Source organism: Onychostruthus taczanowskii, unplaced genomic scaffold (genome assembly GCF_017590055.1).
Source record: "Onychostruthus taczanowskii isolate IOZ18803 unplaced genomic scaffold, ASM1759005v1 scaffold162, whole genome shotgun sequence".
Classification (NCBI taxonomy): Eukaryota; Metazoa; Chordata; class Aves; order Passeriformes; family Passeridae; genus Onychostruthus; species Onychostruthus taczanowskii.
The window spans coordinates 44,912-71,061 of record NW_024498818.1 but is presented as its reverse complement, the minus strand read 5'-3'; the positions used below and the strand labels follow the sequence as shown (position 1 = coordinate 71,061).

Below are 26,150 nucleotides of genomic sequence, written 5' to 3'. Positions count from 1 at the left end.
TCAAGCTTATCATGTTGTGTAAAAGTTTGCTTAGGAGGAACAGGACAAAGTCTGCAGTGGGAGGCAGACCTTCGCAGATTTTGTTAAGTGATCCATCCCACAGTTACATTAAAATTGTTAGCTCTATTCCATGCAAGAAACAAAGCATCCTTTTGAAGCATACATGACATTTTCTGATGTTAATGTGTTTTATGCTGGCATATCAAAAAGAAGAACTGACCATAAAAAAACTTCAAAAATTCTAAAACTTGGGCTGGTTTGAGCCACAAGCCTCAAATTATCACCCCGTAGTCATCTTTTAATAATACCCATTTTTTAAAGAGTTGTTGCTGAATAAACGTATGCTGGGTGATGATTAACACAGATTGGCAGTGAGTGATGCTGGCTGACTTCACCTGAGATAGAAGTGAACATTTGTAAGCTGTACCCAGGTTCTGTTGGGGCTGCCTGTCCCCTTGTTACTTTTGCTAAATAATGACAAAAAAATGCAGCTTTGCCTTCAGCAGGGAGGTTCATGAGGCATTGAATGCTACTGGGGAGGGTTGGTTGGGTGGATCCTTCTGTACCTTCTTGTGTCTGGTGGCCAATATGCTGCCACTGTTTGACAAAGGTGATCTGAGAGTTGGTTAACTTTCCTTGTGCTCCTTGGAAGCTGAAGATAGTCTCAATAAGCTTTTCCCAAAGGGATATTCTTAGTTCTTAATCCTGTTGTGTTATTGCCTAAAATGTGTGGGTTGTTTGCCTCTATTTCCATCTCCATGCATTCATTCCTGCATTCTGCTTCAGGGGGTGAAAATAACCTCTCACCTTTCACTGCTCTCTGCTGCTACTGATGGCATCTGAGAGTGTGGGTCAAAATGCCCTTTTTCTAGAAGTGTTTTCATTAATGCCTTTTATGGGGTTACTTGGTGAGAATTACATCTTGGCAGTGTCCAGGGGCTGGGTGCTGGGGTTGTTGTGTGCTTTGGGAATCAGGGCTTGGAGCAGGAGCTGCTGCAGGTTTGCAGGGCACTCAGGGGTACCTGCCTGTGGAGCTCTGCCCTCTCAATGGCTCTCAGACTGTTTGACTCTGGCTGCTGTCACTGGCACTCTCACCACAGAATATTACAGAATAAGTGACTGCTTTGTTAGGGTTTGCTTCTGAGACACATGCAAATGGTGTCTGGATTTTTCTTGCAATGATATTTAACTTCAGTCAGATGAATTACCTGGGACATTACTTTGATGTACATTCAAAGGTTTCGTTTGTTTTGAACAGAAACAGCTGAATTGAAAGTGCAGTGGAAGTAAAACACATTGGTCAATATTTCTTTCCTGGATCAAAGCTTTTGTCACTGCCTGTGAATGCTGCTGTCCATCATAATGGCTTTGAACTCTTGGCAGGGTGTATTTGAAGGTAGATTGGTTTGTTAATGTTATTGTGCTTATTGAATTTGGGGATTTGTGTAAGTTGTTAATATAATTGACTTCTGTTTACTAGACAGCACAAACCAGACATGGCAATAAGGACTAGGTTCTAGTTCAAACTGCACTAATAACAAGCTTCTGCTCAAATGTTCTCACTCCAGTGGGGAATATTGTATTGGGGGGTGGAGAAAAATGCTAAACCATAGCTTGTGTGAAGCACATACGGCCAGTTCTGCATTTTGAGAAATTAATGGAGAACGTTTGGTGGGGTAATTGGAGATAATGCAGTGCACACATCAGAGCTTTAATTAAATGCACCTCCTTGTTTACGGCAGAGAGCAGCACAGGTACTGAAGCACAGCTTTGAAGCAGTGGGTGTACCCTGAGCCAAAGGAGTGCTCGTGTGAGCTGACGTTGTGTGGGGAGGCACAGCTCTGGAGAGCAGAGTTCTGCTTGCAATTGTCACTTAAAATTACACATTCAAACCAGGGCTTCGTTGCACTTGTAAAGGCAAAGTTATGTGCAAGACATTGACTTTTGGAGAGGTTTGTTCCTATGTGGAATGCCCACATTTGGCCTAAACATTTTTGCTATTCGAGTGGTTTGTTTCAGCCGTCATGTTGGAAGTGTCTGGCCGTACCAGCTGCTGCAGCAGCTGCCATCCTGCTTCTCTCTGTTACCCAGTTAGCTCTACGGGCGACTTCTGGTCTGCATTCTCTGGGCTAGGTAGAGAATTTGGATCTATTTCAAGTGGAAATCTATAATTAGGAGCTAAGATCAGAGTTTGACTGGTTTTAACCTCCACATTTTAAAAGATGGTTGGTGTAAAACAGATGCGTAGCAATTCTTCCTCCCTGGGCATTTGGACCTGTTTATACAGAATACTTATTTTTGAGTGAGGCAGAAGTTTTACTGGAAATGATGTTTGTGAAATGAGATTTTAATGCAAAAAGCTTCACTCTGTGGTTTGCATTTAAATCCATCTCATAAATCCTAAGTCAGAGTCCCAAGAAGGTGTCTGGATAATTCAGCTGTGGATATGTTGATGTTTATGGGCAGAAAAGTTTCTGGGACAAAGGAAGGAGATGAGTTTGCTGAATTTTTCTGTGAGTAGATGTAACTTCAAGGGAACCAGCTTTACATGCATTTTTCTTGAAGAGGGAAAGAAATTATATGGATCCAGAGAAAAGCAGGCAAGTGAGAGAAGGATAATTTGGCTGAGGAATTTCACGAAGAACCACTCATGCAAGTGCTTCACTGTTGCAACAAATAAAATAAAGTATCGATTCTTCCTTAATTTGAATTCAGGCTGCCATGACTACTTGGAGTTTTACTGTTGCTGTACAACACCCCTGCTTTAAAACCTCCCTACTTTAAAACCTCCCTGCTTCCCAAAGAACAGAGCCCTTGGATTGTCATGGCCAAGCTGAGTGGCTTTATCACCTTGTGCTGACTAGAATTTTAAGCTGGGCATGTTTTTGTTGCTGTATTTGTGATACTCGTGCTGCCTTTCCACAATGTAGAATAAAAGAAATTTATTCTGTGTACCCATGTGTTCATGCTTCTAAGGATCTGAAATGCTATGGAAAAATCTTTAAAGATGTAACAGCACAAACTTATTATATTGTCATACTTCCCTTTGTGTCCAAAACAATTTTTTAACAGGATTAATATAATGCTGATTGGTTCTCATGTGTGTACTATCCAGTTGTTAGGGCCTGTTTTCAATTTCATGTCTTTATATTACACTGTTGAAAGTCCATTCTGAAAGAGTGATGAAAATAATTCTGATTTCAGAGAATGCTCATTGTAAAACAGTTTCTCAAGCATTTGCTCTGTTCTGCTGGGAGGATCTTCTTGGTTCTATTTTAGAGTGTTGCATGCAGTTTGAGTTTGGCATTTGCATTATTTAGAAACATGTTTCATTTCTTTGTTCCAAACTGAATCTGCAGCAAACTGGTTTGAACATTTGGGTGATTTCTGTAAGCATATGTTCCCATTATCTTCATATTTTAGTTCTAAAAATGCACAGGGACACTTGACTGCTTGTAAACCGGGGGGTTTCTGGGGCGAGAGGCAGCACTGAATCATTCCTTGCATGTGATGGTATTGTTCTATACTTCCTTTTTATATGCATGTAGTTCTAAAGATAAGGTTCTGGGCCTCAGGAGGAAAGGGACTTTCTGCTTTTCTGGATATCAAGTCTCTGTCTTTCATAGTATAAATTCTCTGACAGATAAATTCTTGTGCCTCTGCATCCAAAGCAGCAGCTCCTCTGGTCATTTTGCCATTAGTCAGTGGAACAGATAAATCCATACTCATGGAAAAGCTTGGGGTTTGCTCCTTACTGGAATTCAGGTCTTTTTTAAGATTTCCATTTTAAGTTCAAATGTTGAAGTTCTCTTATTTTCAAAATTTTGTCTTTATTGTGGATTTTTTTTCTTTGCTAATATTTTGGCAAGATTTGAAGGAAAAGGAAGGTGTGAATATAAAAATGAAAAATGAAGAATGACAGTAGATAGGCAAACATCCTGAATAATATGTTATTGTTTTAAAATATGGTAGTGGATTTAGCATACTGGTGCTAATTACAGCCTTTGTGATTAGAAGTAACAATTGAAAGTGTAAAATGAGAGCCAGGGAAGAACGGACCTGCCAGGCTAGTGCTGCTAAAATGCCTGGAGAGGAAATGTTTTGCTTTTGTCATGGCTAACCACACAACTGGAGAGGGAGAGAGCAGACAGAGCTTCTTCTTATTAGGTAGTTCTTGAAAGGAACTTATCCCTGAATAGTGGGAAATTATTGTAAAATCAGGACCTTTTCCTAGCAACAGCAGCTCCTCCCCTTTTTGTCAGCCTGGATTTTTTAAACAGTATTATAAGCTGAGGTTTATACAGGAAGAAATTTTCAGTTTCTGATAAAATGCTGATTCAATCAATGCTGTCAACTGTTTCAAAAAGTTATTTAGTTGCATAAAGTTTTTCAATGGCTCTATTTTAATTTTTTTATGCAAAGTCATATTAGTAATACTAATTATTTTAAAATATTTCATTTTTATTCTTTAGCTGTTCCATTGTCTGCTTCTTTGTAAAATAATGCAAACAACCTTTCACTTTTTCTGGCTTGGCAGATAATGAGTGCCTATTTTTCGCTGAAACAGGAGTGCAGTAAAACAGTTGGACTTATAGGTTAATTTCAGCTGTTTTGCATTCTCCTAATAATACACAATTAGAATATTCAACAGATTGCTGGGCTCACTAGTAATATGCAGTTGCACATTGCAGGGAGATAGACCAAATTAATCCATTAGAATTTTTTTTTAAACAATGAAATTATCAGTAATTGTACTGGACATGTCTGGTAGGTTGCAGATGCCTCAAACTGGAGACCATTATTAAAAAGCTATTCATAATTCCATTTGGGACTTTTAATTAACATTTCTTTAATACATTATATATGTATGCATATATAATAAAAGCATAAGTAATAATAATTAACAGTATTACATTGTCCATTTTTGTAGCATGCTTAATATACTTAATTTCTCACCCATTAGAGAGAGGCAGTGTGTGCAGGGTGTGGAAGTGAAGCAGTGCTGGAGAGGTGTCTCAGCTACTCCCTCAGTCCCAGGGAGATTTCTCCTGGTTCTCGCTGCAAGCCTGGAGCAGAGTCCTTGACATTTTTGTGTGTTGGCAGTTTTAGTAAGTGCATAGATAAAAACCACCCTCATAACCCTGCAGTGACCGGCTCGTGTTCTGAGTTTGTTGGGTTGGAGAAGCCCTCTCAAGCCACTGAGTCCAACCATTCCCCAGCACTGCCAAGGCCACCCCTGCCCCATGTCACCAGGTGCCACATCCACACGGATTTCAAACTGTCCCACCCAGGGAACAGAGCACCTGTCCAGAGCAGCCAGTTTCTCCAGGAGGAGGCTGAGAGGAGCAGCGCCCAAGGCTTTGCTGAGGTCCCAGCGGGTGACATCCACAGCCTGTCCCTCAGCACTAAAGCAGGGTCACCTTGTCACAGGAGGAGAGCAGGTTGGTCAGGCAGGACCTGCCTTTCCCAGCTCCAGGCTGGCCAGACCTGATCTCCAGGTTGTCCTGTGTTGACACTCAGGGTGACCTGCTCCGTGACCTGCCCAGCACTGAGGTCAGGCTGGCACATCTGGACTTCCCCAAACTCCCCTTCCCACCCTTCTTACAGATGGGCGTTTCACGTTTGATAACCTCCAGTGACCCAGCCTGCTGGGAAGTGCTGGGAGTTGGCTCAGTGAGCACTGCTGCCAGCTCTGTGCTGCTCCCTCAGTGGAGCAATCCAACTTGCCATCCTTGCAGCTTCACACAAGTCATATTTGTTGACATACTTTTCTTCTCCAAACATATGTAAAGCAGAAGAAGTAGAAAGCAAGCTGCTTTTCTCTGCCAGTGAAGTTTCACTTTAATGAAATAATTCATATGGAGCTTCAGCTGCTCCTGAGAGGCCAGGAAGAGCTGAATGGGGGAAAGCCTTAAAGCCTGTGCACGTGTGTTTGCTTGGAAGGGCTGTTGTTGTGCCTGTTGTAAAAGGCAATTACTTCCATGCTTCAAATGTCAGGTGGCAGGGAATAGGCCCATGAACAAAATGAGATCAAGCATTAGAGTCAGTCAAACATCACATTTATATCTGGAAAAAGTACAAAAGGCAAACTAAAAATTAAGAAGAAACCCTTAACTTTAGTCAGAACTCTTGGCAGATATCCTTCCAACTTCTTGTGATTAGGGCAGTACCCTTTTTGTTGAGGAAAAGGTTAAGGGATCCATCGAAGGTAGCGTTATTAAAATGTCAACAGGAGGTTATAATCAGCATGGAAGGGTTATTAAATAGTTCACAATGCAAGGGTGAGGAAGGCAGAAAACATCAACAGAACCTAAGAAGATAATTCCAGCCTTCCTGTTAAAAACAAATTTGCCATGCTCGTATGGAAAGTACTTACAAATAAACTTGCAGCTAGGATGTGATGTCCAAAATAGCACAGCTCACAGCTGGCAGAACAGAGGAAGGAATTTCAGTGTTTAAAGAGAGAACATGAAGTAGTTCAGTATCATACCATGTCTTTAATGGATGCTTCAGAGAGAATGACCTGTTTGTTTTTAGCGGGTGGTTACACAGTTTCAATGTCATCGGCAGAACTCTGGATATTTATCATTTTTAAGTTGAAAGCCAGCTGTATCACGGAGGGAAAGGGATTAGTTTCCTGTCAGCTTCCTTTTTGGAAAAAGCAATGTGTGCACACTGCAAATATTTCCCGCTTGGGTTAAGTATGTTTGAAAATACCTTTTGGTTGGAGTCATATTTTGATGGGCAAAGAGAGAGGACTTGCTTTCAGTTTTACATGTTTATAGAAGCATTTTAAGAAATCTAAGGAGCTTTTTTCCCCTCCTTCCCTTTAAAAAGTACAAACTGTTCAAGCTGGGAGAGTTTGGCCGGGGTTAACCTTCAGCTCTTCAGTCAGTGGAGAACATTCTTTCAGAAATTGCTCTGCACTTTTTGAAGGGACAGTTGAGAGACAACAGGAGGGCTTTGGTTTTTAAGTACATATGAACGAAGGAAAAAAATACAGGGCGTGGTGGGAATGTGGAGTTTTACTTCTTTGGAGTTCGGATGTACCGTTCCTAAAACAAAAAAACACTGCTTGTATTGGTGCATGTGTGAAGTGTTTACTGAGTCTTTTGAGGAATTAAAAAAAAAAATTATTATTTTTCTGTCAATGCTTTGTGTACACACGATGAGACAGACAGTAAATAGTGCTGTGAAACATGAAAAGATGGAAGAGTGAAAGTGCATGTATTGCAATGTGAGAGTGCACTCCTGCAAATACAACCCAGATACAAATTGCTATTAGTCATCAGTATTTCAGACTGTACACAATTTCAGACTGTAGACAATACACCTAGGGCTCGATTTAAAAATGTCTCCTATTGTGTGCAACCCTTATAATAGAAAAGGTGTTTTTCCTTTATTCCTTAGCAATAACAGCATTTGTGTGAAAACAAAATAGTCTCTTTGCTAGATAGGTGCTATTGAGCTTTTTTCACCTGAAACCATGTTGCTTTCATTAGCTAGAAACACTGTCCCTTGGGATGCTTTTACTCCAAAACCTGCCAAAAGTATCCCCTGGGAGCAGTCTTTCACTAGCAGGGGGAAATAAATGAGATTTCTCTTGCAAGTACTTTTCCCCAACTTTAGTTTTTAGAAACATCATAGCTCTCAAGATCCATTAAATCCCTATCTCCATGAAACTAATCCTTTTATGTCAAATTGTAATATAAGGGTAAGAAAATAATTGTTTTAATTGGTCAAAGCAAAGAAAGACATAAATAAGCATCTGTCATTTTGAATGGAGAAGCTTGGAAATAAGCAGTCTTATAAGAAATTAGAAGTTTTCATTCATTTTACAGAGTCATTCCTGAGCAACTTACTCAGGATGTTATTAGTAATTAGTGTATAAAGTTAAATAACGCTTGAAACCTCCATTCTCCTGTTTGACTCATGCTCTAAAGATGTCACGGGCATGGCAGATTGAGACTTGCAAAAACTGCAGCAAAAACTGAGGTGTTTGTCGTGAAAAAAAAAAGCCACGTTCCCCTGTAACACCTGCTTGCGAACAACAAAACTTGCTAGATGCCTACCCAAAATGAAACTAAAGCAGAACTGTGCTGTTTGCTGTGGAGAACTTTGGTGTGCGGGGCTCACCCGAGGCTTTTGCTGTCTCTCTTTTGTCGCGCAGCGTTGAGGGGGAGGCTCCCAGCAGCGAGACCGGCACGTCCCTGGATAGCCCCTCCGGCTACCCGCAGGGCCCTATAACGCACAGCTCCGCCCTGAGCCCCGAGCACTACGAGCACCCCTACGGGCTCTACTCCATCGCGCCCGGCCAGCAGCGAGCCCGCCGGCCCAAGCTCCAGCACTCCACCTCCATCCTGCGCAAACAGGCCGAGGAGGAAGCCATCAAACGGTCCAGATCGCTTTCCGAGAGCTATGAACTCTCTTCGGACCTACAGGATAAGCAGGTATTTGAGCTCTGGTACCTCGTTTGTGTCTGTGAATTGGGAGAAGTCTTTTCTAGCATCACTTCAGTTGGGACCTTTAACTCCGTTATTCTTTGTCCCATACGCCTTCCTCACCTCCTAGAAAAAAGTGTTAAAGATATTAACAGTTTAATTAAGATTTAGTAGTTTTAACAGTTAATACTGTTAAAAGAAAAAGCCATTCTTGGAACTGAGATTTTATGCTCCAGGAGTGTACTAGAATGTAATCATGCAAAATATTTTTCTAAGAAAATGAGTCATTTTGAAACCCAGGTGTTTTTGTTGTCACAGAAAGGAAGGAAGAACTTATTGCAACTGATATTCTCTTACATCTGTGAGGTGAATTAATATATTTTGCATTTTATGGTGGAATTTACAGATTACTATTCTGTTCATCATTGGAGTTTTGAGTTTTTACTTTCAAAACCAATACACATAAAATATAATAAAATGGTTATGAGAGTTAAATGTTTTGTGAGACTTTACCCTTGTCCTGAGCTGCACAGAGTGACGAGGGGTGCGTGTGTTCCCTGGCAGGTGGAGATGCTAGAACGGAAGTATGGGGGCCGTCTGATCACCAGACATGCCGCCCGCACCATCCAGACCGCCTTCCGCCAGTATCAGATGAACAAGAACTTCGAGCGCCTGCGCAGTTCTATGTCCGAGAACCGCATGTCAAGGCGCATCGTCCTGTCCAATATGAGAATGCAGTTTTCCTTTGAAGGACCTGAGAAAGTCCACAGCTCCTACTTCGAGGGGAAGCAAGTCTCTGTTACAAATGATGGGTCAAAGCTGGGCTCCCTGGTACCGTCGGAGTGCAATGAGCTCGGGGAGACAGCTACCATGAAGTCGCCGGCAGCATCCACTGATTTCACTGATGCTATAACAGAACTGGAGGATGCTTTTTCCAGGCAGGTGAAATCCCTGGCGGAGTCCATCGATGACGCGCTGAACTGCCGCAGTCTGCATTCGGATGAAATCCAGAGTGCGGAGCAGGTCAGGAGCCGGGAGATGGAGAGGGAGAGCTGTGCCCCGAGCAAACCAGCGATCCACAATGTGGATCACAGGAAGCTGGACGAGATGACGGCGTCCTACAGCGATGTCACATTGTACATTGACGAGGAGGAGCTGTCCCCACCCCTGCCGCTCTCCCAGTCCGTGGACAGGCCGTCCAGCACGGAGTCGGACTTGAGGCTCCGCTCCGTGAACTCTTCCCAAGAGTACTGGTCCATGACCCACAAAGATGATAAGATAGACACTGATACGAGCTGCAGGAGTACCCCATCACTGGAATGTCAGGAGCAGAGGATGAGGATGGATCACCTCCCCCTGCTCACTATCGAGCCGCCCAGTGACAGTTCCGTGGACTTGAGCGATCGCTCGGAGAGGGGCTCATTAAAGAGACAGAATGCGTATGACCGAGGCATCGCCAGCCAGCAAGGCAGCCCTAAACATATCCCTCACAGCATTCCTGCCAAGATCATCACCCGGGAGGAGCAGGACGCCAGGCACAGGGCTAGGCCCATAGACAGTCACTTGGCCATCAATGGCACAGCAAACAGGCAAAGCAAATCAGAGTCTGATTACTCTGATGGAGACAATGACAGCATCAACAGCACTTCCAACTCCAATGATACAATAAATTGCAGCTCAGAATCCTCTTCTAGGGACAGCCTAAGGGAGCAAACCTTGAGCAAACAAACCTACCACAAAGAGACTCGCAACAGCTGGGATTCCCCTGCCTTCAGTAACGATGTTATCAGGAAACGCCATTATAGGATTGGGCTGAATCTTTTTAACAAGTAAGTACAGCAGTTCCTGCCTTCCTCTCAGTGTCACTGAGAATGAACCAGGAATATTCTTCTTGTATCAGGTAAGGTAGGACTGAGGTCTGGTACTGACCTTCCAGTGAACAAACAAGGTCCTTGTGGTGACTGTTCATGTTCAAGTTTAAGTTGATGTCTTCATAGTTTAACAGCTTCAGGAGAAAAAGAAAAAATATAATTATATGTATAGGAATCATAGTAAATTATTGAAGATTAATCCAATTCCCTTCTTGGGGAAAGATATGGTGGTTTGATCCTGATCCATTTTTGGGTGTTATGTTGTAAAAAATTCAGATTTCTTCCTGCCCTAATCATGTAGGTGGTGTAAAACTCATCATATAGGAATTAGAGACAGCATGCAGTGTATGATGAGTTTCCTGTTTAACACTGGCGGGGCCTGGAATTTGTTCAGTAGATTTCATTAAAACTGTGATGCTAAAAGCCAATGCACTGAATGTTTTTTATACTAAATGAATGTTTATCATTTATCACAGAACTATCACAAAATTTGTATTTCTGCCTATGACTCATAGTTTTCCTATCTTTTCCTTCTGGCTTGAGTGATTTCAGGCCTCCTTTTCAGGTAGCAGTGCTTTGATGTGTTTGGATTGACAGGTTGGTGGTTCCTCATGTATTTGTTGTAACATTGCAGTCAGTTCAAGCTTTTTGGTGCCATCACATGAGCTGTGCATTACAGCCCCAAGTTTGGCTGTAAACACTTTCAGGTTTAGGTTTTAATCTGTGTGAAAATGCCTTTATGGGAGCTTCCAGCCAATTGGAATTATGCAACTCATAGGATCGCTGCTTGTGAAGTTGAACAGGTAGGAAAATACATCAATTAGCTCTTTTTTAGTAGATTTGAAAATAACATCCTTGGCAGGGCAGGTGGGGAGGAAGGAGTTGGTGCCTTGGCTGACATTTAACACTTGGTGTTTGCCTGGGTTTTGCACAGCAATTAAGCCTCGAGCAGTCAATGCTCAGTGAGCCTCAGGCTTGGTTAGAGTCTTTTGAGTCACTGCAGGAGGGGTAGGGAAAAAGTGAATGGAAAAAGTGCTCAGGCAGCATGCAGGGGTGAATGAGAGCATTGGAAGCTGTCAGGTGCTGCTAGTGACACATCAGTAGGAGGCTGAAAGTGAAAAATAAACATCAGGAACAGACAAGAATAGAGGCAGTTGTTTGAAACAGATCGAAGTGACCTTGCTGCACAGATTTGCACGAAGATAAACCTGTTTTCTCTGTTGTGAGGTGATGTGCAGCTCCTCAGCAGTGAGTGCTGAAGGACAGGACTCTGCAGAACTCCAGGCAGCACCTCTGAGTGGCATCTTTCCTTTTCCCCACTGCATTTTATCTCCAGCATTGAAAGCAAAGTGAAGATTGTCATTACTTTCTGCTAAGTCAGTGTGATTCTATTGATTCCTCAGACAGTCCCCAAATATCCCACATATCCCACATGTCTTGGGTTTTGATTGTGGCCCTTGAAGTCTGAGGATTGTGACATTTTCCTTAATGTTAGGCATTGAACTATCATAGAGTGTGATGGTGCACAAGTCTGTAAATTCTTTTGAAAAGGGAGCTGGAGAACCTTCAAAGCTTTATTCTTGTGAAAGCTCAGGAGTCTCTAGAGAGTGCATCAGGTAGGATTGCAAATTGCATCTTGAGGTGAGTGGTCAATGCAGTGGCCAGGTCAATGCAGCAGACTCACTTCACTGTCTTTTCACCATGTTATCTTCACAACAGATTTATGATCATAAAATGACGGAGCAATGAGAGTGTTGGCAGCAGCTCCTGGGAGGATGTGTGCTCCACCCAGGAGGAAGCACTGAAAGAAGTGGCTTTGAACTTAGCTAGTACAAGAAGGCAACTTTTTTTCCAAATGTCTGCATCTACCAGTGGAAATTTTAGGCATGTCTTTTACAAGGAGTTCGGGTTAATTTCATTGTGTCTTTGAAATCTTCCTTGCAAATTAAGATCCCAAGCCTTAATTAACAAATGTCCTTTCTTTGTGGTACATGAAGCTTGGCTGAAATGCAAAGAATTAAGAACCTTAAAGAAGTGCATGAATTGTAGCAAATACTTCTGCTTTGTTCAGCAGAAGTGGTAAAAGGATTAGGATTTTAAAAGCATGGAAAGTCACTGTCGTCTCAATTGAAATTTCAATTTTTAGCTTTTCTGGCTTTCCTATTTTAATAACAATTTTCAGAAGCCAAAGTGCAGTTTTCTTATCAGAGGCTCTTTGTTAAGATAGGCAGTTATGGGTGGGGTAAAAGCTGAGCACAGCTGGTGGTCCAGTTCACTTAATCACTGATAGATGCAAAACATCGGCAGCACAAAGCTCCCAAGAGAATGGACAACACAGGACATTGGGAAAAAATATAGGTAATTGAAAATCACTTTTCTGGAAATTCTGTTGGAAGGTGTCCCTGCACATGGCAGAGGATTTGGAAGAAGTCATCTTTAGGATCCCTCCCAGCCCAAACCATTCTGTGACTCCATGATCATCACTTGATCACAGAATTTTTTTCAAAGTGTAAGTTGACCTTCAATTTGGAACATTAGTGTTCATTAAAGAAGTGCACTTGCACTTTTTGATGGCATTTTGTAGTAGCCCCTATGCTAGAAGGTAAAGTATCCCCCAAAATGGAATGATTTCTGCCAAAGAAATTGCAAGTGAGTAACAGCTTCTGTGCACTGCTGTGGCTCTGAATGGCAGCAGTGATTCCCCCTGCAGTGGGCTGGCAGTGTGTGTTCCCATTCATTCCTCCCCAAAGGAAGAGTTGCAGGTGCATGCCCAGAGTGCAGCAGCTCCCAGGGAGCCCTGGGCAGGCCAGCTGTGTTGAATTAGGCATTTTCTTCAGTGGAGCTGGAAAGGGATGTGGACTGGGTGAGATACACTAGAAACCATTCGTCCCTCACAGGCAGAAGGAAAACACTACCTAGAAAGGTTTATTTTGTAGGCTTCAAATCCTGCCAATGCAAATCCAGCCCTCCAGACTGGTTTGCTTATAAACAAGGCTTCAAGAGGCCTTTTGAATGCTGCTTTAAGAACAAAAACAAGGAGAAAAAAATTAAAAAGAGCTGTGATTTCATTCTCCTGTTTGTTTTGACTGCAGGCTGGAAATACCAGGTTTACCAGTTATTGCACCCCACTCTGGTAGGATTTTCAGGTTCCATCCTGCTACTGATGCACTGATGGTTCTGAGAGATTAACTAGAAATGTTTAACCTCAGCAGCGTGAGATGTGTCCTGCCCGTGGGTCAACAGTGCAGGACTGGCTTTCTGTGCACGGGGATTGCCCAGAGCCTTGTGTCACCAGGGGGGTGACAGCAGCTCTGGGTCCCTGCCAAGAGTTTGTGGCTGCCAGGTGTGTTTGTTGCTAGCACTGCTCGGGGTTACTGTGTCCCCTGCCCGCGGTGACACACCCGGCAGGGCCATGGCAGGCACAGGGACTGGGCAGTGCCTGCTCAGCACTCCTGGGCACAGGGCACAAACACTTTCTGTGCTAACAAAGCAGTGTCAGCAAAATGGGGACAACATCCGAGTGGTTTGAAAACTTGTTGAAGCTGTGCCTGGTGTTATAGACGATGGGAGATAGGGTTGGCATTGCTCAGTCTCAGTTTTTAATCTAGCAGAGCCTGGAGTCATGTTTTGTGTCTCCTTTGGGATATCAGCTGTTGGCAGGCACTGCAAATGGTCCTCCCATCTGGCAGGGTTCCTGTGGCATTGTGTTCCTCGCCATGGGAACCAGTCTTGCTGGTGCTGATTGCTGACATTGCTGGTGAGGAGAGGCTGCAAAGTGCAGCTCGGGGGCTGTTTCACTGCTCTGAGCTTGATGCCAGGGCATAGTTTAGGCTTTCATCCTAACCCTACATGTACTTCTTGGGGATACATGAACATGACACCACTTTACAGTGCTAGAACAGAGCCTGGGCCAGCAATAATTTTACAATAAAATTCCCCAGATGCCTTTCACTCCCCACCTCCCTTCTTTTGTCCTCTTTTCCTCTCTGGAAAGGGCAGTGACAGATGGAGAACTGTTCCCCTCTGTCCTCAGTGCATTACAATGCTCTGTGCTGAAGGGTTTGCTCTAGGTTCTTTTATAACAGGACATTATCAAGGTTCCTGCTATTCCAAAGTTCTCCCGAAGGATTTATTGACAGAGATAAAAAAGCTTCAGTATCTGTTTGCAATATGCAATGATGTATCATCATTAGCCCTGAAAGCCCTACTGGCTTTCTTTATTGCACAGTGGGGATGATTTTATTCCAATTTAAAACCCACAGTTGAATTGGATACTAATTCCAGGAGCAGACTTTTCCCAACATTTCTAGATTCCCTGGAATATTAATTTAAGAAGTTTTTTTTCTTTTACTAAGCAGATATGAGAGGAATTTGCTGAGTGCTGGTGGGATTATACCAAAGACAATATTACAAATTACAGTTTCTAGATAAAATCATGTTGGAAATCTGAGGCACACAATAATAATATTGTGAGAAGGCACATTTTTCATTTTCCATGAAAGCAGCTTTAACTGTTCAGCAGAGGTATAAGGTTTCCATCATTTCCCATCTCCAGGTAGAGACTGAAGGTAATCTGGATTCCTATGTACTGTCACACTCAGAAAGTGCTGCAGCCTCGGTTTCTATTTGAAATCCTTTAAAATTGCCAAATGTTGCTTACTTGGTTTTTAAAAAAGTAGTTTTGCAAGTAGTCATTCATTTAATTCTTGTAGTAAGTGCACTAATCTGGTGTTCTCAATTTACACCCATCATACTCATAATGAATTTCAGTTAAGATGCTGAACATACTTCCTGTATTGCTTAGAGTCAGTCTCATCCATTCTAATATCTGGTCTCTAAACATGTGCTTTTGAACATGTTTTTTTGTTTTTTTTTTTTTTTTTTTAACATTTTGCTCCTTTCAATTTGAATTTGGAAGCTTATTGGAAACATTTCTAATGATTTTAAACTTCACAAATACAGATTGAGTAGGAGGGAGAAGGTGTAAATCAAACTGAGTTGGTTCTCTTTACCTTTGAACCAATTCTTTTATTTTACCAGCTGATCCCTAATATCTTCAACGATTTTTTTGAATGATTTGATAGAAAGAGGAAGGGGGAGAGAAGAGGCTTGGCCAGGATTTCACAACAGAGCCATTTGCTGTCCTCGTGTGTGTGCTGAGAGGGACTTTACTGTTGTTGCAACATCTGGACTGCAGATTATTCAGGCGCAGTTGGTTCCAACAAAAATGAAAATCAAAGCGCTCCATGTAACTTGTCCTCTAACATGCCGAGGAGTTAGTAAGAGGAGAAGAATGTTCTTAGTATGACTCTCATTATTTCTAAAAACATTTAGCCCTAAGTGAGAACACCCAAAGAAAAAAAAGCTTTGTGTGTTTTTCTTTGTTCTGTGCGTGTTTTATCTTTTCTCCCGGAGGAGCCATTTTTCCTCCTTTTTTTCCAAAACAAGTGCTTGGATTAGCATAAATTTTATCCCATCCAAACGAGCTGAAATGTAGAACCAATAGTAAATTGAAGCACCGAGTTCTAATATGGGCATGGGGATTCCTTTTATTGCCATTAACAGGCAATATAAACTTTCCCAAATGTTGGACGCAAATGTGGCTTTGCTGGGAGCAGCAATAGCTGAGTGTGAGTGGCCCTGGATCCCTGCAAGAGCCATTACCTCATCCCTGCCTCCAGCTCTGGCTGCCTTTAAACATTCCAGGCACACTCCTGCCTCCCTGCTATGTGCCAGGAATGGGAGCTGAGCTCTTACAATGCCTGTGTGCCTCCTGTTAGAAAATGAGCCCATGAATGGAGGAATTTCGCTGGCTGAGCAGCTCCAGACAGTGGCTGATGTGGCTCCAGGTGCCTGAATTGGAATTCCTTCTGTCCAAACATCTCCAGTGGTCAAATTTTGGGGGTGACAAATGCTACCAGTTTGCAGGAATTCAGGGGACAGTCGGAATAGGGACATGGGAATGCTGAGTAGGAAGAAGAGTTGAGAAAAAGGGAAGGTCCCATCAACACTTTCTTGTGTAACAGTTCATATCTACCAACTGAATTGGGGTTTTGTAGCTCGTAATTGGCAAATCAGGAGATCTTTAAAGTGTACTTGCACAAAAGGTGTCCCTTTCAAAGGGAATGTGACTGTCAGAGTTTCCCATTTTTACTCAGCAGAGGTGCAGAACTTGAAGCTGAAGTGCTTCTGTTTGGTGTAACTGTGGTGAGGGTGTGGAAAGAGGATTTAGGGCAGGGACACGAGAAGACATAAAGACAGGGACTGTTCCTTAATTTAAAGGACACAGTCATCCTAAAGTGTTGTTCCTGACAACACTTGCATAAACATGAGGGCAATACTCAGCCCTGGCACACAGTTCTGACAGAGGCAACCAGTTTTCCATGTGTCTTGTCCCATAGTGGAATGTGCTTTGCTCTGCTGACAGCTATAAACTCCTATCCTTGCTCTGTGAGAAGTGCAGTGGGATCAGAGGAGGTGAGAACAACCTCACAGAGTGTTTTGGTCCGTTAATTTAACTAAAATATTTCCTTCTCATTGCCTTCTTGTGAGGAAGGAAGGAGTGGGGGGGACAAAACAGCAGGCTGCCCACTGCCATGAGAGGGAATAATGAGGAGGTAGGAAACGCTCTGGCAGGATGACTCAGGGCTGTTTTCACTAGCAAGGACATGTCCAGCTACTGCATTGTGAGTGCTTGGGGTGTGCCTCTGTGCCTCTCCACTGCCTGCTCTATTCCTCAGGAATGATGCTTCTTACACAGGAAAATCCTTTTTCCAAAACAGTTTTATTGGAATGAGCCAGACTTTCTGCTCAGGGGCATTTAAGTGCCTTTGATACACTTTTATGCCCTTTGATACAATTTTTACCATTTTATAATCAGCTCTGATTCTGGCAATACTTTTCAGACCAACCTAAACATCCAGTAGCAGTAATAAAGTTCAACGTATAATTTCCTGGCACCTTGCTAGGAAATGATGCCATAAAGAAACTGGCTGGCCAGGCAGAAAATCATGGTGGGCCACGTAGGTCAGTTGCCCAGTTTAATGAAAATATACATCTGCAGAGTTTCCTCTCTTTATTTTGCTCCCCCACCAAACAGAACCAGACCCTGAGATCACTTCCTGGTGAATTCTTTCCTTAGTGAGGAACGGAGTGGAAATTAACTTTTCGTGAACAGAGGTTACTCCAGGTAATTTGGTGTGATTGCAAGTGTGTCCTGACCTTTCCATCTGTGGTGGGAGGTCTTCAATGAACTTCAGATAATCAATATCCTAATGTGGGAGAAATCATCCCCACTGGGGGCAAACTGTAGTGCTCCTGCCCAAATCAAGGGAATAACTATCTTCCTGTTTCCATGAAATGCTCAGGGGAGAAATGTGCTCTTTCCTGGCTTATTTTCCTGACCCAGGGATTTTTTCTTGTAATTACCAGAAGATGCAATTTACAGCCAGTTTTTCTTTCTCTTCATTAAACAGTTGTGCAATTGAGAAAAGTACAGCTCAGGTTTCCCACTCAGTCTCTCTCATTTTCCTCTTCTCAATCCACTTTTGCTTTGCTGTAGGGTGAACTCTGACAAGTTGTTTTGGCACTAGTTTTGGCAGTATTTTAACGATATTGGTTTTTTCCATCTTAGCCAGAAGGTTTAAAATAGACCTAAGGATTCTCTTGGCTTCACTGCAGCAGCAGTGGGCTCGTCAGCAAAAGCAAAGCAAGAAATACAACCATAGAAACAAAAATGAGCTGTGTGCCAGACTAAGGAGAATGTTCAACTAGCTTGTTATTGCCAGCTTGGTTATTTAAAAATATTTAACTTCTTAAATTATTCTAAGAAAAGTCTTAAGTTCTTGCTTTAAAAAAGCCATCCCTGGATTTTAGTGTTGAAGTAATGCTTATTTTTGTGACAACTGTAAATATTTTCAAAATGAGATCGCTGGTATCAAAGGCAAGAGAGATTATTATTATTTATTTTTTACAGAGGGCTGCCATCATAGCTGCATTAAACTCTCCACCTCTTCTGACATGAAAAGATTTCTTTGGCAGCTGTATGTTTGTGAAGTGTTCCTGTTTGCAGTGGGTTCCTAACAGCCTCTAAGAAATGTTTGTACTTCTGGTTTGCTCATTTTCAAATTGTCTCAGTTTCCCTGTAGCAGAGACAAGGAACCAACAAACACAGGTGTGCCTTCAGAATCCTGGAGTTACAGAAGTTTCACCAAGCTTCTCACTCCCAGTCAGGCTGGCTTTGCCCCCTTGTTTCAGTCAGCTGTTAGAGCAGTGTGCTTGTGGTTATTTACACTGTTCATAAATCCCTGCTTTAATTCAGATGATACTTCTGGCATTGCTGGGTGTTGGAAATGGCCCGTGCTCGTTTGTTAATTACTGCTCTCCTTTTTCAGCTCTCTTACTGTCTGAGCTGCAACAGGAAATACAAAGATTTCATGTGGTTTTGGGTGTTTCTAAGCTTTACACGTTCAGCTCATCAGGAATGGGCAAGGCTTTATCCACCTTTGTGCTGTGGTTTTGTGGCAGGTTTCTCTTGGAGGCAGTGTTTGTCATTTGTTCTCTCCTCTTGGCTGCTGTGGACACAGGCACTTTATCCTCACTGTGGCTTGGATACTACAAATGATGGTGCAGCTGTTGGGAGAGCTTGACTGGATTTAAAATAAAAATAATAAAAACCAAGCCAAACCAAACCACCAAACCACACCGCCAAAAAAAATGCACCAAAAATCAAAACATAAAACAACAGCAAAAAAAAGAAACAAAAAAGAACCCCAAACCCTAAAAAACACAAAACACCTTTTTGACCTGCTTCAGTTTGTCAGGAAGTCCCAAATCAGCAACAGGAATGTTAGAAGAGCCTGCTGCCAGTGCCACTGGAGTACTCACCCAGCTCAGCGCTGGGGTTTACTGGGTTTGTCCTGCCCCAGGACTGCCTGCACCAGTAAACCCAGGAGATACCAGGGCATCTTGTGCTGATCCCTCTTCCCATCCAGAATCCAACTTAAAAGCTTTTCCTCCACCAAATTAATTTTTCAGAATTACTGCAGTGTTTTTGTAAAAGCAATATTTATTGAAAATTTAAGGAGAACAGTTTGGATATGTTTAGGAAGTCAAATCAGGTTTTACCCTTCCCTTCTTCCAAGGGGGAGCTGTCTCTGCCTGGCTTTCCTGCCTTCTCAAACTCCGGCAGGTCTTGAGCACTTCTGGATCTGGCTGGTACTCTCTAAGAAATGAGTTTATTAAAATATACTGGCTTGATCTGTTATTTTGAAGTTTGCATTAATCCTTCCATCAGTTTATTTCCCTTAGAAGTCACTTTAAACTAACCTAAATGTCTTGTTATTAATCAGTTTCTGGCAAGATCCTCAGTCCTTTAATCAACCTCTGAGAATCTTGCGAAAAAATTTTGCACATCTTCTGGTGTTGATTTTTTCTTCTTCTTTCAATAGATCCTTGTGATTTGATTTTTTTTTTTTTTTGGTTGTTGTTTCATTTTAGGTTGCTTTGTTGGGTTTTTTGAGACAAAAGACCTTTTTAAACTTATTTTGGAAGCAACCTTGTAAATATCAAAAGTTCTCTAAATAACTACATCATCAGCTATGCAAGGTGCTAATGTTAGAGGGTTTATTTTGATATTAGTTAATATATTCAAATCTGAAAATAACTGCTCTGCTTCTGCTGCTTCCTCCATGCTATTTATAGATTTCTTATCTTGTCTGTTATTGGTCTGTGTAATTAACAAGCCATCAGTGGGAATTTTCCTAATCACAAAAGACTCTTAGTTGTAAGTACAAAACGGTCTGTGCCCAACTCTGAGCAGACAGAAATGAGGATAATGTATCCAGGTGTCCTGTCCTAGTCAATCCTGACCCTTGTGTCCCACTCCCTTCTGCATCCAGTCAGACACTTGAAAAAGTCAGGCTTTGGTGTAAAGGAAGGTTTGTTTGGTTTAGAACAGCTGGGGTTGCCAGCAGAGAATCCCTGGCTGCTTGTGTTGTTCAAACCTGCCCTCCCCACGGCCTGGCAGATCCCTGGTGTGAAAAAACACCTTGGGAAAGAGTAAACGAGTTTCTGGTGGTTTACTGGAGGTCAGCACCTCCACATCCTCCTGGTGCATTTAGGGAGCAACTCCTTCAGACTCCTTCAAATACTTAGTGGTATTTGAAATTTCTGGTGTTGGAGGTGACTGAAATTTCCATTATGCTATTTAGTTCTTCAGTTTCTCTGACGTGGAAAAGAGACAAAATGCTGCTTATGTTAAAAGCAGAAAGGGGAGGTCCCCTTGAGTACATTTTTCTCTGAACCTATTGTTAACTTCACGTTTGAAGTAAAATTTCCTTGGAAATACAGCACTTCAGAACACTCTGGAAGAGTCATCATTTTCTGGTAAGTACTTTTCCTGGTGAATAAGATAATGTCCCTCCTGGTGGGAGGTGGGAAGGAGCTTAAAACAATAAACCCCTGAGCCTGCCTTACTTACGAGGTGATTGATCAGACAGGGAAGGAGCAGCCTTCATTCTTACAGCTTGGGGGTTCAGGTGTTATTTTCATATTATTGCTGCCAGGTTACAGCTTTTGTAACAAACTGGACTATTCTAAATAATCCTAGACTGCTTTCAAATAACCTAGACTGTAAAACTGTTTCACTCCAGCATGAGGGGAGTATCAATGGGAAAAGAGCTCTTGGCTTCCAGTGTTTTATAAATGGATTTTAAACTCTGTTTTGGACACTCACCTAGCCTGGTTTGAAGGGTATTTGAATCAAGTGAGTTCCTATTACCAAACCAGGGCAAAGCTTCTTAGGTGAAAAAGCAGACTTATTTAAAATTATATAACCAGAGAGGTGTTGATGAAAAATAAATTATTTTATCTTTGTGATGATTTTAAATGTTCAGGCTTATCCAGGTGTTAGGAATTCACATTGGTTTTTAGTACAGTAAGCAATGATCCAGCATTTTCTATATGTCAGGTAAAGGTGATCTTTGGATTAAGCTGTGGGTTTTGAGTGCTGTTTTCTGCTTTGACAGTCACTGGAGAGGAGCTCTCCTGGGTTTGTATTTCTCTGAATTTACTGGACAGATGCAGCTCATTAACAAGAGGGATGGAGAAAACTATTCCTGTTTTTGTTGGATGCTGTGAATTTAAATTTAGAAAGATTAAGAATTCTGAAATACAGTTCAAAAGCATGTGAACATGGCAATTACATTACTTACAGAAAAGACTTTCTAGTATGAAGGAGATTAATTTTAGAAGATGACCGTGTGTGTAATCTTATTTCAGATGAAAAGAGCCACAAAGCCTGATGCAAGAAATTGAGATTTGAGAACTCCCTCTTGATTAAATTATATATATTTCTCTGATCTGTCTAATTCTTAATAGGGTATTAAGTGTATAATAATGGAATGTAAAAGAGTAGGAGAACTGAATGATGATGTATTTAGGAATGTTATTTGCAATTAAAACCCTGGGGAAGGGTTATGGTTGTGTGATCAACCTTCCATAAAAATAGCACGGTCACCTTGTCCTCTCTGATTGATTTTGCTTGCCTTAAAGGAAATATCCTTTAGGTCATCCAGCAAGCTGCAAACCACCCACTCTTACAGGTGGACATTATAGCTTAATTCCATACAAAATAAAGCTGATGATGGAATTACTGGTTCTGTAAAGATTCTCCTTGAATATTTATAAAAGCAATGATAGTTTTCTGCTGTGTTGCACTGCTGGATGATGCAGTGCACAGTGTGTGCTGTAAGGGGGATTTTGCAGCACTTGAGAATAAAGCAGCATTTGGCTTTATAAGCAATATATTTTATTGCCAGCTCTGTCCCAACCCTCCTCCCCAGAACACATCTTAATGAGTTAAAATGAGTGGCTTTGGTTTGCTTTGTTTTGGGATGTGAAAGTGGTTACAGCTAAATCTGCAGCTGTATGAAGAGATGTAAAACACTGCAGAAACTGGAAAGGTGCTTGTCTGAGGGAGGAAGATCTGGGGCAGTGGATGTGTTAAAGATAGGAACTAAAAGTCTCAATTAGATGAGAGCGACACAATTTTTAATTGCTTCTTTTTGCTTGACTGGCTGTAGTTTTCCCCCTTATTTTTTGTTCTCTCAGCTTGCAAGGGACATCACTTCACATGTTTTTATTCATTAAGTTTAACTTTTGCCAGCAGGCAGGGGGGAGGTCAGGGGAGCTCCTTGTTTCTTATTTTTCAGCAGCAGCTTTTCAGTTCAGTTTCTGTAAGGTACCTCTTTCCCAGCAACAGGAGCTTTTAGTAGCTGGTGTTGGGCTTTGTTTCACTGGCAAGGGAGGCTGGCTGCATCCAGAGCTTCTCCTTGGGAGGGTTCTGGAGCAGGGAATGTGTGAAAATAGGCGAAGATGTGTCTCAAAGCAGTCAGTTCTTAGCAGTGAGCAATGCATCCAGCTGCAGATACACTAGCCCATCCTGCTGGGACATTGGTTAAAAGTGATTGAATATATAGACCATCATTGACAGAACTGTTGTGGAATTTTAATCAGATGTGATCAGGAGGAATGGAGGGAAAGTCATACTTTTGCACTGTCATTTCTCCTCAGAAAACCCGAAAAAGGAGTCCAGTACCTCATCGAGCGAGGGTTTGTGCCTGACACTCCGGTCGGGGTTGCCCACTTCCTGCTGCAGAGGAAGGGGCTCAGCAGGCAGATGATCGGAGAGTTCCTGGGAAACCGGCAGAAGCAGTTCAACAGGGACGTGCTGGAGTGAGTATTGTGTGGGGAAGGGGCGAGCACTGCCCCCCCTGGCATCTGCTGTCTCCATGGCTCACAGAAATGCTGTTTCATTCCCCTCCCCATCCTGTTGTTGGCCAGTGTGTTCCTGGGGGTCCTTAATTGCACTAATTACTTCATTTGGAGTCTGCACATGTGCTTTACACCTTGGAATGGGAAAACACCATTTACACCAGGAATGGCAAAAGGGCTTTTGACACCCTGACAGAACTTGTAATAATGGGAAACCTGTGAGCATTATTGCAGAACTGATAATAATGTTTAGGTGAGGATTGGAAAGGGTGTGAGAAATTCCAAGCTCATTGTTTCATTGTGCTTTTGCATAAAAGGAAAAATATTAAAAGCAAGAGGAATAAATTACTTGCTGTTAATCTACATTTGCTGCAGTGTTACTGAAAGAAAAATATGAGCCACTGCAATTTTTCGTTGTATATCTATACATTTAAGATAAAGCTTTTAAAAGTGGATGGTGCTTTCTGTAGTTTCTGCATTACAGTGCTGTTACTTTCAGTGATTCATGTTTGGTCATTTCAAAACTAAAAGCTAAGCTTAAAGGAAATTTATAAGCCTCTGATTTTAAATCGGTCTTTAAACAAAGTATTAGAATGACATAGTTCATGTTGCTGATTATATTAAAATGGTTCCCTTTTATTTTTTGTCAGCGCCGTATTTTCAGAGCAAGAAAGTAACTATTTCTCCATAAATGTTAACTGAAAGTCATGGCAAATGACGGGGAGATGAGTATTACAGTAATAACAAGAAAGTATCCAAACAAGGTTCTTTTTTCTCTCTGCAATTAAGAATGTTCCTAGACACAGAGCCATTTGGTACAGATTATTGTGCCTGCTGCAGGCTGTCTGAGATATGATATTTTGAGCAGTATAAACTATTTATTATTGTTGGAGGCATTGTGATAGTTGATTGGCCTGGAAGCACAGAGCTAATAATTATTTGTGGCAGTGGTACATCACTTACAATGATCAGACATTTGTCATTCCAGCAGGTCTCCAGTTAAAAAACACAAGGGTCTGCTCACATGTACACATTCTCATTGATCTGTTATTTTCAACCTCCCTTCACAGCTTACCTGCAATTATTGCAATTGCTGCTGAAAGTTTAAAAAACAATTCCATGAATATCTGTCAGAGGGAAAATTGGAAAGTTTTTTCTCTTTCAAAATCTTCCCTTTGTACTGTGTTGGTAGAAATAAAGAGACAAGATGTGAATCTGTTTTTGTCCTAGCTGTGTGGTGGATGAGATGGACTTCTCCACAATGGAGCTGGATGAAGCACTCAGGAAATTTCAGGCCCACATCCGTGTCCAAGGAGAAGCCCAGAAGGTGGAGCGGCTCATTGAGGCTTTTAGGTAGGAAGTGAAATAAATCCCTCAGTCACCAGAAACCTGCTGCTTTGCAGTCAGACTGCAGAACTGGGGAACTTGGGCTTATCCAAGTTACTTTCTTGATTATTTTCAGTGTCATCATGAGGTACAAACACTTCAAATATGTCTTGTTTGTGGGGGTGGTTGCTGAGTATGGATTAGGAAGTTTCATTTGCTGGTGTTGTTCACCTGTGGCATTTATATTAATAGAACTTTCTCAGAAGTTCATTCTGGCAACAGTTGAAAAGATACTCAAGATTTTTTAACATCTCTAAGAATGTATTTGGCTTTAGTAGTTTATATAAGTGGAATTAAAAGCCCATCCACTTTCTAGGGTATGTATACTCCTGACTTTTCATTAAATACTTCAACAACAGTGGGAGAAAGAGGAGTCACTTATCAGTACTGACAGAGGTGTATCCAGGGCAGGATAAGGTGGAAATCACCACATGGCAGTAAGCCAAAATCAATGCTGTGTTCTTACCTGCTGTCGGGGTATTAATCACTGAAAAAAATGGGATATAAAAGTTATTGTAGTAAGTGAAGTTACAGTTAAGGAGAAACAAACTCCTTGCACGTTCAGGGATTGCCTCATGAAAACATGTGGATGGAATGCTAAAGCTGTGTCCAGTTCTGGCCCCTCAGTTTGGGAAGGACATTGAGACACTCAAGCACATCCAGAGGGGGCAACGAGGATGGTGAGGGGGTGGGAGCACAAGCCCTGTGAGGAACGACTGAGGGAGCTGGGGGTGTTTACCCTGGAGAAAAGGAGACTCAGGGGTGACCTTATCACTCCACAGCTCCTGAAAGGTGCCTGTGCTCAGCTGGGGTTGGGCTCTCTCTCAAGGCAGCACTGACAGAACCAGAGGCCAACAGTCTCAAGCTGCATCAAGGGAAATATAGGTTGGATATTAGGAAAAAGTTTTTTACAGAAAGAGAGATAACGTTCTGGAATGGCCTGCCTGGGGAGGTGGTGGAGTCACCATCCCTGGATGTGTTTAACAAAGCCTGGATGTGGCACTGGGTGCCAGGGTTTAGTTGAGGTGTTGGGACATGAGATGGACTTGATCTTGAAGGTCTCTTCCAACCTTGTGATTCTGTGAATTCTGTGGAAAGGGAGCAGTAGCTTGCTGAGGCTCAGGAATGCAGCAGGTGGGTTGTTTGGTGCATTTGAGCAGTGCCTCCCAGCCCTGACAGCCTCCCTGGTGTTCCCAGCCAGCGTTACTGCATCTGCAACCCGGGCGTGGTGCGGCAGTTCCGCAACCCCGACACCATCTTCATCCTGGCCTTCGCCATCATCCTGCTCAACACCGACATGTACAGCCCCAACGTCAAACCCGAGCGCAAGATGAAGCTGGAGGACTTCATCAAGAACCTCAGGGGTAAGAGACCCTAAGGGCAAAGCTCCTCAAAGCTTTTCCCTGTCATTGTCCTTGCAGGGACACTGTGTCTTCTTGGAACCGCTTCACACTGCTGTCACCTGGCTGCCATTTGGACAGACTTCAGTCATTTCTGTAACAGCAAAACCAGAATTAATTGTGTCATATTTTGTCATTTTTATCTTGTCTTTCTTGAGTGGAGGGATGTATTGTCAGGACCGTTCATTTTAGGACCAGTAAAACCAAAATACTTGTGGTGTTTTGGAATTTCAGATCTTGAAAATGGAAGTCCTGGTTGGTGATTTTATTCCCTGAGA

The 26,150-nt window shown here is 42.3% G+C and overlaps 1 protein-coding gene across 8 annotated transcripts in view; it reads left to right on the top strand.

Annotated features, from left to right (window-relative positions):
- IQSEC1 (IQ motif and Sec7 domain ArfGEF 1) overlaps positions 1-26,150 on the top strand; it is a 278,474-nt gene that overhangs the window by 230,622 nt on the left and 21,702 nt on the right. For all 8 annotated transcript variants that reach the window (XM_041399502.1, XM_041399500.1, XM_041399499.1 and 5 more), the window contains 5 exons: positions 8,171-8,450; positions 9,006-10,270; positions 22,886-23,047; positions 24,317-24,439; positions 25,670-25,836. In XM_041399502.1, the coding sequence (XP_041255436.1) occupies positions 8,171-8,450; positions 9,006-10,270; positions 22,886-23,047; positions 24,317-24,439; positions 25,670-25,836 (1,997 nt within the window). The remainder of the gene's footprint in view (positions 1-8,170; positions 8,451-9,005; positions 10,271-22,885; positions 23,048-24,316; positions 24,440-25,669; positions 25,837-26,150) is intronic.